At 38.8% G+C, this 12,429-nt stretch overlaps 1 protein-coding gene across 1 annotated transcript; it reads right to left on the bottom strand.

The window, feature by feature from the left end:
• Positions 1 to 2,184: 2,184 nt before the first annotated feature.
• Positions 2,185 to 9,422, bottom strand: LOC122415253 (nucleoporin nup211-like). The gene is made up of 2 exons (XM_043427238.1): positions 9,314 to 9,422; positions 2,185 to 7,385 (listed from the first exon to the last, which is right to left on the bottom strand). The coding sequence occupies exons 1-2, from the start codon at positions 9,420 to 9,422 to the stop codon at positions 2,185 to 2,187; spliced, it is 5,310 nt and encodes a 1,769-aa protein (XP_043283173.1).
• Positions 9,423 to 12,429: the final 3,007 nt, after the last annotated feature.

The raw sequence follows: 12,429 nt of genomic DNA, 5'->3' as shown, positions 1-12,429 counted from the left end.
AAACTTCTTCAGTATTTGAATATGCTATCCTGCAGCACCGCCAGATGATAGCAATTTTCAATTCGGAAAATCATGATCAGATAAGTTTGAGAACTACTTTATCGATCACAGGTATTGTACGACAAACAAGGCGAATAGATACTTTTACATTTCTACCAGAAACCAGTTTTACGGAAAATCAATTCTACATGAAACATCTCTACCAAAATTCATTTATACCCAAAAAATAAAGTTTCGTAACATTACTATGATAAAATGGTAGAAATTCAGCAGATGTTAGTAGTAACTTTACCAAATGTAAAAATTCGTTTAGGAAAATAAACTCATAAATTCAATTTTGATATCACTACCACGCCATAATTATGACGTTCTAATTAAAATTAGGGTTAATAATTAATTGGCAGGGTTTCTCCAGTGGCTCTATCCATACATTCAATAGATAGATTTACACTATTCGAAAATACAGTAATACATCGTACAGAGTACAAAGATTTCAGAGTGTAATTGTTTCCTTAATTGATATTGTAACGGGACAGCCTTATCCCCTGGCACCTTTTCTGGTTTCATGGAAATTTGTCAGAGGACTACAGATGAAGCGCTCTCGCGTCAGCGAAGCACCAACCGTACGCCAACAAAGATCCCAACCTTTCCTTTCTTCTCTTCTTTAATCCTACTGAAATTATATCGAATAAAGAAATAACGGAGCCTAACTTTCCTCGTCATCCGAGAAGATTGCTTATTGCAATACGCTTTAGCAAGGCTATGCCGAATCGCGTCACTATATAAAGCAATTAGTTCAGTCACTTGGTACTCAAAAAAAGGGTTACCTGGAAAGTTTTCCGTGAGCTTTGAACATTGATGACTTTAAACATTTCGAAGAACGTACATTTCAAAGTCGAAATTTATTAAGGTAACTTTATCGCTTCAGTCTAGTCATACCACTGCTTATAGTTGAGACTTGTAGTGATCAGTATTGTTGACATATGGGGAAAAAATTATTTCTAATAAGTAAAATTTTCCATATGGAATCCTTTAAATAAATGTTCGCGCTGAATTATAAAAATTTTAAAAAAGTAAGCCCAACGATTCGCGTAGACGCCCTACGTTTACGTTTGGCAACACCGGTTCTTTCCGTCTTCTTCTAGTCGACCACCCGTGAGAGTTTAACCTATTTTCTGTTGATCTGTTAAATTAAGGTTAGGACTACACTCAGCTGCTGCTTTACTGTCATGTCTCTTTATCGTAGTGAGTCGAAGTAAATCCAATGCCGGAAGTTCAAAATGAACTTAATATTTCGTAAAAAATAGGACGATAAGGGTAACTTTTTTTGGTAGTGTCAGATTACTACAAGTGTTAAGTATACGAATTGCAGTTTTTTTTCCAGAATTTCATGGATTTCTAGGCAAATATGCTCTTTTATAGCAACCGGAAGTTAGGTTTTTGTATGACGTTTTGAAATTCCTTCACGAAAACCACCAATTTTAATAATTCATTTCTCTGAAATTTTACACATCCCTTTATTAAAGATCGAAATACAGCATACAACGTTTTTTTAAAAATCATATGAAATAAGCCTGACGATAAAGTTACCTCAAGAGCTCTTTTCGTATTTCAAAGAACGGTCGCTCCAAATTACAGACTTCGAAAGGAGATTGGAGGTCTATGAGCGAAGAACGAGCTAGCGAGAGCGACGTGTCGTCATAAATAAGTTAAGGAATTAATCTAATTGATGAGTAACACGACGTACAAAGAATTTATGCAATTATAGTATAATGTTCTGAGAAAAATTGGTATATCAAATATGTGTATAATGAATAACTGCTGAAACTAACAATTTATATTGGCATTTGTGTGTTCGAAAAACATTGACTAGTTAATATACGAAAATAAAAGAGTTTTGTTATGATGGTCTTTTGGATTTCCTCACTGTAACTTCTTATTTGCTGCTCGTAAAAAAGTAATGCTTTTCTGCAGATTTCAGTTTTGGTATCAATGAAGGTTTTTATCCTGGATAAAACCTTCATTGATACCAGGATAAAATACGAGGATAAAAATTGAAAGGATAAATATTGAATCGGACATTTTGCCTGTACCCATAATATTGCAGTCTTACTTGAAAGCAAAGCTCGCGGAGAGGAAGCCCTTTTTGAATTTTTCTAAATACTTTGCGTATTCATATTCCTTTCAAGCATCTAGCAACACAGTATCACTAGCAAACTTCTGACACTTTTCGATTATTTGTTGACAAGTCTGATTTAGTGCAATCAGATCTTTAACCTGTGCCTCTAGCGCGGCTTTCCGATTTTGAAGGTACATTACCACACCCCGAGGAGGAATGGTAACAAGGGTGCAGTTATTCGGGGGTAGAATCGTCTTAGGACACGAGCTTGACTTTCCGGCTATGCACTCAGTTTGATTCCGTTTAAATTCATTAAGAGTTTTTGAGAGCTGTCCTGCGGCATCTTGGTATTTGATTCTGAGTTCAATTAGGCGATTGTTCGTAGAGATATTGTCTGCGGTGAGATTACGAATTAAACGATATTGGGACTCGGTTGAGTGGATGTAGTTGGTTAAGTTAGCATTGATGTTCTCAATTTTGGTATTGAGGTCGCGAATTGATTCCGTCTGAGACTTAGTTCTAGCGTTGCACTTGGTAAGTTTTTCCGTCTGCGATTCGGTTTCGTTGTTGCACTTGGCAAGATCGCTAGTCACGTTACCAATTGTTGTTTCGAGGTTGTGGATTCTTTCCGTCTGCGATTCGGTTTCGTTGTTGCACTTGGCAAGATCGCTAGTCACGTTAACAATTGTTGTTTCGAGGTTGTGGATTCTTTCCGTCTGCGATTCGGTTTCGTCGTTGCACTTGGCAAGATCGCTAGTCACGTTACCAATTGTTGTTTCGAGGTTGCGGATTCTTTCCGTCTGCGATTCGATTTCGTTGTTGCACTTGGCAAGATCGCTAGTCACGTTACCAATCGATGTTTCGAGGTTGTTGATTCTTTCCGTCTGCGATTCGGTTTCGTTGTTGCACTTGGCAAGATCGCTAGTCACGTTACCAATTGTTGTTTCGAGGTTGTGGATACTTTCCGTCTGCGATTCGGTTTCGTCGTTGCACTTGGCAAGATCGCTAGTCACGTTATCAATTGTTGTTTCGAGGTTGCGGATTCTTTCCGTCTGCGATTCGGTTTCGTTGTTGCACTTGGCAAGATCGCTAGTCACGTTACCAATCGATGTTTCGAGGTTGTTGATTTTTTCCGTCTGCGATTCGGTTTCGTTGTTGCACTTGGCAAGATCGCTAGTAACGTTACCAATTGTTGTTTCGAGGTTGAGAATTATTTCCGTCTGCGATTCGGTTTCGTTGTTGCACTTGGCAAGATCGCTAGTCACGTTACCAATTGTTGTTTCGAGGTTGTGGATTCTTTCCGTCTGCGATTCGGTTTCGTTGTTGCACTTGGCAAGATCGCTAGTCACGTTATCAATCGTTGTTTCGAGGTTGCGGATTCTTTCCGTCTGCGATTCGGTTTCGTTGTTGCACTTCGCAAGATCGCTAGTCACGTTACCAATCGATGTTTCGAGGTTGCGGATTCTTTCCGTCTGCGATTCGGTTTCGTTGTTGCACTTGGCAAGATCGCTAGTCACGTTACCAATTGTTGTTTCGAGGTTGTGGATTCTTTCCGTCTGCGATTCGGTTTCGTCGTTGCACTTGGCAAGATCGCTAGTCACGTTACCAATTGTTGTTTCGAGGTTGTTGATTCTTTCCGTCTGCGATTCGGTTTCGTTGTTGCACTTGGCAAGATCGCTAGTCACGTTATCAATTGTTGTTTCGAGGTTGCGGATTCTTTCCGTCTGCGATTCGGTTTCGTTGTTGCACTTCGCAAGATCGCTAGTCACGTTACCAATCGATGTTTCGAGGTTGCGGATTCTTTCCGTCTGCGATTCGGTTTCGTTGTTGCACTTCGCAAGATCGCTAGTCACGTTACCAATCGATGTTTCGAGGTTGTTGATTCTTTCCGTCTGCAATTCGGTTTCGTTGTTGCACTTGGCAAGATCGCTAGTCACGTTACCAATTGTTGTTTCGAGGTTGTGGATTCTTTCCGTCTGCGATTCGGTTTCGTTGTTGCACTTGGCAAGATCGCTAGTCACGTTATCAATTGTTGTTTCGAGGTTGCGGATTCTTTCCGTCTGCGATTCGGTTTCGTTGGTGCACTTGGCAAGATCGCTAGTCACGTTACCAATCGATGTTTCGAGGTTGTTGATTCTTGCCGTCTGCGATTCGGTTTCGTTGTTGCACTTGGCAAGATCGCTAGTCACGTTACCAATCGATGTTTCGAGGTTGTTGATTCTTTCCGTCTGCGATTCGGTTTTGTTGTTGCACTTGGCAAGATCGCTAGTCACGTTACCAATCGATGTTTCGAGGTTGTTGATTCTTTCCGTCTGCGATTCGGTTTCGTTGTTGCACTTGGCAAGATCGCTAGTCACGTTATCAATTGTTGTTTCGAGGTTGCGGATTCTTTCCGTCTGCGATTCGGTTTCGTTGTTGCACTTGGCAAGATCGCTAGTAACGTTACCAATTGTTGTTTCGAGGTTGAGAATTATTTCCGTCTGCGATTCGGTTTTGTTGTTGCACTTGGCAAGATCGCTAGTCACGTTACCAATCGATGTTTCGAGGTTGTTGATTCTTTCCGTTTGCGATTCGGTTTCGTTGTTGCACTTGGCAAGATCGCTAGTCACGTTACCAATTATTGTTTCGAGGTTGTGGATTCTTTCCGTCTGCGATTCGGTTTCGTTGTTGCACTTGGCAAGATCGCTAGTCACGTTATCAATTGTTGTTTCGAGGTTGCGGATTCTTTCCGTCTGCGATTCGGTTTCATTGTTGCACTTGGCAAGATCGCTAGTCACGTTACCAATCGATGTTTCGAGGTTGTTGATTCTTTCCGTCTGCGATTCGGTTTTGTTGTTGCACTTGGCAAGATCGCTAGTCACGTTACCAATCGATGTTTCGAGGTTGTTGATTCTTTCCGTCTGCGATTCGGTTTCGTTGTTGCACTTGGCAAGATCGCTAGTAACGTTACCAATTGTTGTTTCGAGGTTGAGAATTATTTCCGTCTGCGATTCGGTTTTGTTGTTGCACTTGGCAAGATCGCTAGTCACGTTACCAATCGATGTTTCGAGGTTGTTGATTCTTTCCGTCTGCGATTCGGTTTCGTTGTTGCACTTGGCAAGATCGCTAGTCACGTTACCAATTGTTGTTTCGAGGTTGTGGATTCTTTCCGTCTGCGATTCGGTTTCGTTGTTGCACTTGGCAAGATCGCTAGTCACGTTATCAATTGTTGTTTCGAGGTTGCGGATTCTTTCCGTCTGCGATTCGGTTTCGTTGTTGCACTTGGCAAGATCGCTAGTCACGTTACCAATCGATGTTTCGAGGTTGTTGATTTTTTCCGTCTGCGATGCGGTTTCGTTGTTGCACTTGGCAAGATCGCTAGTAACGTTACCAATTGTTGTTTCGAGGTTGAGAATTATTTCCGTCTGCGATTCGGTTTTGTTGTTGCACTTGGCAAGATCGCTAGTCACGTTACCAATTGTTGTTTCGAGGTTGTGGATTCTTTCCGTCTGCGATTCGGTTACGTTGTTGCACTTGGCAAGATCGCTAGTCACGTTACCAATCAATGTTTCGAGGTTGTTGATTCTTTCCGTCTGCGATTCGGTTTCGTTGTTGCACTTGGCAAGATCGCTAGTCACGTTACCAATTGTTGTTTCGAGGTTGTGGATTCTTTCCGTCTGCGATTCGGTTACGTTGTTGCACTTGACAAGATCGCTAGTCACGTTATCAATTGTTGTTTCGAGGTTGCGGATTATTTCCGTCTGCGATTCGGTTTTGTTGTTGCACTTGGCAAGATCGCTAGTCACGTTACCAATCGATGTTTCGAGGTTGTTGATTCTTTCCGTCTGCGATTCGGTTTCGTTGTTGCACTTGGCAAGATCGCTAGTCACGTTACCAATTGTTGTTTCGAGGTTGTGGATTCTTTCCGTCTGCGATTCGGTTTCGTTGTTGCACTTGGCAAGATCGCTAGTCACGTTATCAATCGTTCTTTCGAGGTTGCGGATTCTTTCCGTCTGCGATTCGGTTTCGTTGTTGCACTTGGCAAGATCGCTAGTCACGTTATCAATTGTTGTTTCGAGGTTGCGGATTCTTTCCGTCTGCGATTCGGTTTCGTTGTTGCACTTGGCAAGATCGCTAGTAACGTTACCAATTGTTGTTTCGAGGTTGAGAATTATTTCCGTCTGCGATTCGGTTTTGTTGTTGCACTTGGCAAGATCGCTAGTCACGTTACCAATCGATGTTTCGAGGTTGTTGATTCTTTCCGTCTGCGATTCGGTTTCGTTGTTGCACTTGGCAAGATCGCTAGTCACGTTATCAATTGTTGTTTCGAGGTTGCGGATTCTTTCCGTCTGCGATTCGGTTTCGTTGTTGCACTTGGCAAGATCGCTAGTAACGTTACCAATTGTTGTTTCGAGGTTGAGAATTATTTCCGTCTGCGATTCGGTTTTGTTGTTGCACTTGGCAAGATCGCTAGTCACGTTACCAATCGATGTTTCGAGGTTGTTGATTCTTTCCGTCTGCGATTCGGTTTCGTTGTTGCACTTGGCAAGATCGCTAGTCACGTTACCAATTGTTGTTTCGAGGTTGTGGATTCTTTCCGTCTGCGATTCGGTTTCGTTGTTGCACTTGGCAAGATCGCTAGTCACGTTATCAATTGTTGTTTCGAGGTTGCGGATTCTTTCCGTCTGCGATTCGGTTTCGTTGTTGCACTTGGCAAGATCGCTAGTCACGTTACCAATCGATGTTTCGAGGTTGTTGATTCTTTCCGTCTGCGATTCGGTTTCGTTGTTGCACTTGGCAAGATCGCTAGTAACGTTACCAATTGTTGTTTCGAGGTTGAGAATTATTTCCGTCTGCGATTCGGTTTTGTTGTTGCACTTGACAAGATCGCCATTCACGTTACCAATTGATGTTTCGAGGTTGCGGATTCTTTCCGTTTGAGACTCAGTTATAATGTTGCACTCAGTCAAACTTCGATTCATCTTTACGTTCAGTTTTTCGAGTTCATCACATTCTTGGAGTTTACGATAATTTTTTAAGTCGCAATCTCCGATGTATCTTTTTAGTTCCAGTCTCTCCATAGTCAATCCTTCGATAAGCCGACGTTGGCGGGTAATTATGCCTTTGAGCTTCCTGATGACTTCTTTTTCACAGACATGATCCGCGCACTTTTCTTTCTTCTTTGGCGGCTCCGACCAGAAATTCAAGAGTGATCTCCGAGAAACTTTTTTAATGACTTGGAAAAATGAGTTCGATTCTGAACTATCAGTAGAGCCCCCAGCAGTCCCTGAAAATTTCAATGTAATCGTGAGTCACTTAACTTTAGACATTTCAAACGGTATAACTTCCTGTTATATGTGCGCCGTTGATATCATTCACACGGGCGGTTATCCAAACCGAGCAATGCAAATTTTTGCGTGACAACAATTATATAGGATTTTCATCGTTCAATCACACGAAATACAGGATAGAGTTATGTTCCGCTGTCTTTCCCACCCGAAATTATCATTTTTTCTGAACCAATGAAAACAAAAAGTCTTTTCTTCTTTGCTTTGTTCGCTTGTAAAATGAAAGCTCATAAATCGAATCTAATGCTTTAGAAAGACGAATTGTAGAAAATGGAAAAAACGAAAAGGGTCTTGAACGATCTGAACGAATCCTTACACAGCGAAAGAAAGCTAAACAACCACAATAGTTGACGTTTTTTTCCAAAAATTGTATTATCCCATTTTCAACTCCCGACTGCCCGCAGGGCAAAAAGACGGGAGTTATGCGTTTCGCTGCGATCAGCTGATAGGGGGATTTCTTTGAGGCAACTTTTCTCTGGAATGGTCACACTGGGTGCGTCACGTTTCGGCACGAGGACGTTTGGGCTCGGCGACGTTCTGGCACGAGAACGTTTCAATAAATCAAGTTGTTTCAGTTTCAATAATAAATTCGTTTCCGTGATAAAATATTTTCTTGAACACTTTTATAAAAAAGCGTTCTTCACATGAACGAAGAACAACAGTATACCGGACTGGATAGTATACATTGTTACATTAGATTGTTCGTGTTATTGCGAGAGGACTGCATGTAGTCTTTCTAAATCGTATGGAAGTCAATTCGCGTAGAATGTTTTTGAAAAACAGTATTCACGTTTCTTCAATTCGAAAATAAATCCACTGAATAAATATGGCATTCCATGCCAAATCGACTATAATAAAATAAAAGTTATTTTGCAGTATACGGGATGAGATGGTACTCCGATTGAAAACCATGCACGCCAAGCTTGTGTGTAATGTTGAAAATGAATTTGTGCAGTTCATCGTATAGATACAATGCATGCACTTGTACGCGTAAACTGTTTTAAGTTTATAATCCGAGCTAGCATAAAAACAGATGATAATCTCTTAATAATTGCAGAATCATTCGAGAAACCTTTGTTGCTCTGTGACGTTTGCTGGAAAATTTTTCTGAATAAGTGAGGGATTAGGGCTAAAAGTGTACACGAATGAATTCCACAAGAACCTTAATTCATTCACTGTACTTGGCTACGTTAGAAAGTGATCTCATTTTTTTTTATTTCCATAACTTTCATACTTTATACAATCATTCAACTTCGACAATTATATTAAAATTTTTTTTTGTATATAAATGACTTACTTACCATCAATCAATATTAACCATAGGAATCGAGTCTCGAGGGACTTTTACTCAACAATCTAATGGTTTCTTATTTATCTTAATTATATTTCATTTATTTTTTTTATTTCAGTCTTTTTAAAGTTTACTGCTATTTTCTCAAGAAAAAGAGTTTGAAAATAAATCATTTTCTGGAAACGCATATCTTTTTTAAAACGTTGTTTTTTTCTAACATTTATTTTTTTTCTCGGTTTCATTTTATTTTCAATACGCTCTACGATTTTTCAGTTGGGAGTTTTTATTTCAATTGCAGCTAGGCTCTTTGCAAAATGGAAGATTTCCGGAGGTACTTTCTGAATGCACAATTCAAGTGTTATTGGATAATAAGTTTTTGCACAATTACAATTAAAAGTTTTCAACGCGCCATATTTCAATGTGCCTGGATGCTCTAGAAATAATGCGAATCCAATTTTTGAAAGAGATTTTGAAAGTAGAAGTATTGAACTGCAAAATGTTAATCATCATTTTACACCCTTTGAGAAAGCTTATCTTTAGTAGAAAGTACGAGTAATCGATTATGAAAATATTTACCAGTAGGCTCATCTTTGTATCCGAAACCAGCGGGATGAGATACCAGTGAAATTGCAACAACGATTGCTACCAAAACTGCACCAATTAAAAGAAATTTGACAGCCACCATTTCGCCGAAACAAAAATAGAAAAAATTGAAGTCTGATATAGGGAAGAGTAGAGCAAAGCGGAACAGGCAGGCAAAGCGGAACACCTTCTCTGAAAATATAGAATATTTTTTTTTTCCATTGAAAATTGGCAAAATTTCCTTATTTGCCTAAGAATATGCTTCAATAAAAAATTGAAATAAAAAAAAAACACATTTTATTTTTAAAATAAATTTTGTTTTCCAACAATAAATTGTCTTATCAACTCAAGATGAAATAGTTATTATCATTGAAAATATGGATATATCCAACATATGTGATCTGTTGAATGAATATCTCTTAAAACTGTCCGGTTGGAACTTAACGAATCCTTTCTTAAAAAAGACATTTCGATATATCGAAATGTAAAGCCTCTATTCGTTGCCATGGTTTTGTTTATTCGTTGTCATGGATCGTTGCCAAACATCATTATTAATTAGTTTTTTGCCGCACAAGCGGGTGCGCAGCGCCCGCGTTGTGGCTAGTTGATACAAAATTCACATATATTCCGCAAACGTAGAACCGCATTCGGATAAACGCCACTTGACCACACGTTTCATAATTTTTTCTGTCCACGAATTTGATTTTCCGACAGTATACTAAATTTCAAGAAACGCAGCCCTTAATTTCGAATTAGTCAAGTAAGACATTCGTCCACTTTTAACCCTTTTCAACAATGTCTTGTAAATCAGTTCCGAAGACCTCTGTAAACTGTCAATGTTTTATAGACATAGATGTGAAATTAGTGGCATCGAGCTTATATAAAGTTTCAATAAGAGACAGACAAAGGGGTTTCTTCTTATTTCTGAATTCACAGTGTATCACACGTTGCGTATTTATCTTTCGTGGAATGAACGTGGATTAACAAGGCTATTTCATATTGCATTGTTTTAAAAACGATATTCTTTCCAACAATATCTATAGGTTGCAATAAGTTTTCTTCAGCATGATAATTATTGTATCAATGCGCAAATACAAATGTGGTTGAAATAAGTGACCTCCTTTGGTATTTCTGCGGTATTTTATCACATCCGGTGGTTGATTACATATGAAACAATAACCGATATCGTGCATGTTTAGGAGTTATCGAATCGCATTTATGCAAACGCCACAATGAGAAATTGATACGTGTGTCACGTCCGGAGGGGTGTGAAGGAAAGATTTGGGTATTTGAGCGTCGAGCGGTAAACGTTATACCCCATAGTAGTCTTTTCCATGGAGGTATATACGCAGTGCGTTTATATATAGACATACTCGTTTGAGTATCGTGGACGCACGCTAAGAGACCCTCGAAAAGTCTTGCTTTTGTGTGTAGTTGCAATTGAGGACAGGTATTAAGAGGTCGGTATATCGCAACCGTGAGTGAGAGAGAGATAGTTGCAAATTTCGAAATCGAAATTCTTTGACACAGTTTGACCGATTAAAAAAAGGCTGTGTTAGTCGATTTTTGGCATCGTTATGCGTAGGCTAACAGAGCCTTTTTTTTAATCGATCAAACTGTGTCAAAGAATTTCGATTTCGAAAATTCCAAGTGAAGTTAATCAACTGATCCATACTCTTAAAAGTCGTGGATAAAGAGATCTAGGAATGTTTATATACTCTTCAATGAAGACAGATGATTAGTAAAGTACAATAGTAGGATATGATAGAGGGACCTAGGATTTTCTATATATGGGTCATTCCACCAATTATGGAATTCATTTGTGTCGGAGGGTTTGAATTATGAGCAATGGTCATTGCTTTTCACGCATACGTGCCACCGTGAGCTTTCATAATTTTTTTCAAATTTTTCTATCGAGCCGTTTCGAAGTTACAGAGGTTTGAACATTTGCAATTATTGACTTTTCGTGTTGAAAATATCGAACCTCTGAATTATTTTTTGAATTATTAAACGTAGTCATTTTTATGTGAAAAATTCTCAGCTTTTCGATAAAAATATTTTCAATATTGTCCGGTTTCAGGAAAATCCCGAAAAAAGCGATTGTAACTTTAAAATCAAGAGACTCGGTAGAGTCTCGGGACAAGTACATTGACAGCCCTGTCGTCTGCTGGCCTGAGGCTCTCGCCGAGACTATACTTTCTCTGATTAAAACGATTCGCGGTGGTGGGGGTGAAATTCGCTTATGATTTTCTTAAATTACGAAACTCATGAATTATGTACGGCTTTGAAAATTGAACTTTTCGCTAATTAAGAAGTTCTCTGTCGAATGAGTCCAAAATCAGCATGATCAGTGTCGTAATTTCTGAGAAAAAACTTTGCACGGGCTTAAGATTATGCAAAAGTTACTAAAGTTACTCATAAATTTTAATGCTGCACGTAACTCAAATGGTGACTGTTTTCAATTGATTAGAAAATACTTGCACGTAAATTAGATGGAAGATTTTTTAATTGATTTAGCTGTTCGAATAAAATAAGAAGAATGAGGCATCGGTTTCCAAAATTATTTCAAGCGTGATGTTTCGGTTTTTTATGTTTTACTTGTTATTTTTTGACACTTTAAAAAATAGATACAGATTAGTTTTTTTTTTAAGCTAATGTTTTTTCGAGATTTGTGAAATTTTTTTCGAATTGTTCTGTATTTTTTTTATAAAGTAATTTTTTTTACAATTAAAAAAAAAATTTCATATTTTTTTTATGGATGTATATAATTATCAGCAAACAAGGGATCATCAATGTACTTGTCCCAACCTTTTTTTTCCTAGGTCGCATTTTCTCCTAATGTATCATCTTTAAAAATTTTTTTAATATTTTTTTTCGAAAAGTATACTTTTTTACGAAGAAATGGTGCTATTTTATTTGGGGATTCTTAAAAAATCAATCACAGACATGATCCGCGCACTTTTCTTTCTTCTTTGGCGGCTCCGACCAGAAATTCAAGAGTGATCTCCGAGAAACTTTTTTAATGACTTGGAAAAATGAGTTCGATTCTGAACTATCAGTAGAGCCCCCAGCAGTCCCTGAAAATTTCAATGTAATCGTGAGTCACTTAA

This window comes from Venturia canescens, chromosome 8 (genome assembly GCF_019457755.1).
Source record: "Venturia canescens isolate UGA chromosome 8, ASM1945775v1, whole genome shotgun sequence".
Taxonomy (NCBI): domain Eukaryota; kingdom Metazoa; phylum Arthropoda; class Insecta; order Hymenoptera; family Ichneumonidae; genus Venturia; species Venturia canescens.
This window is presented reverse-complemented; position numbering and strand designations above follow the sequence as displayed.

Bases quoted from the DNA above. Each gene is read 5' to 3' on its own strand.
- LOC122415253 (XM_043427238.1), bottom strand. From the start codon at position 9,422: ATGGTGGCTGTCAAATTTCTTTTAATTGGTGCAGTTTTGGTAGCAATC. The intron at 7,386-9,313 runs GTAAATATTTTC...TGAAATTTTCAG, and splicing joins ATACAAAGATGAGCCTACTG to GGACTGCTGGGGGCTCTACT.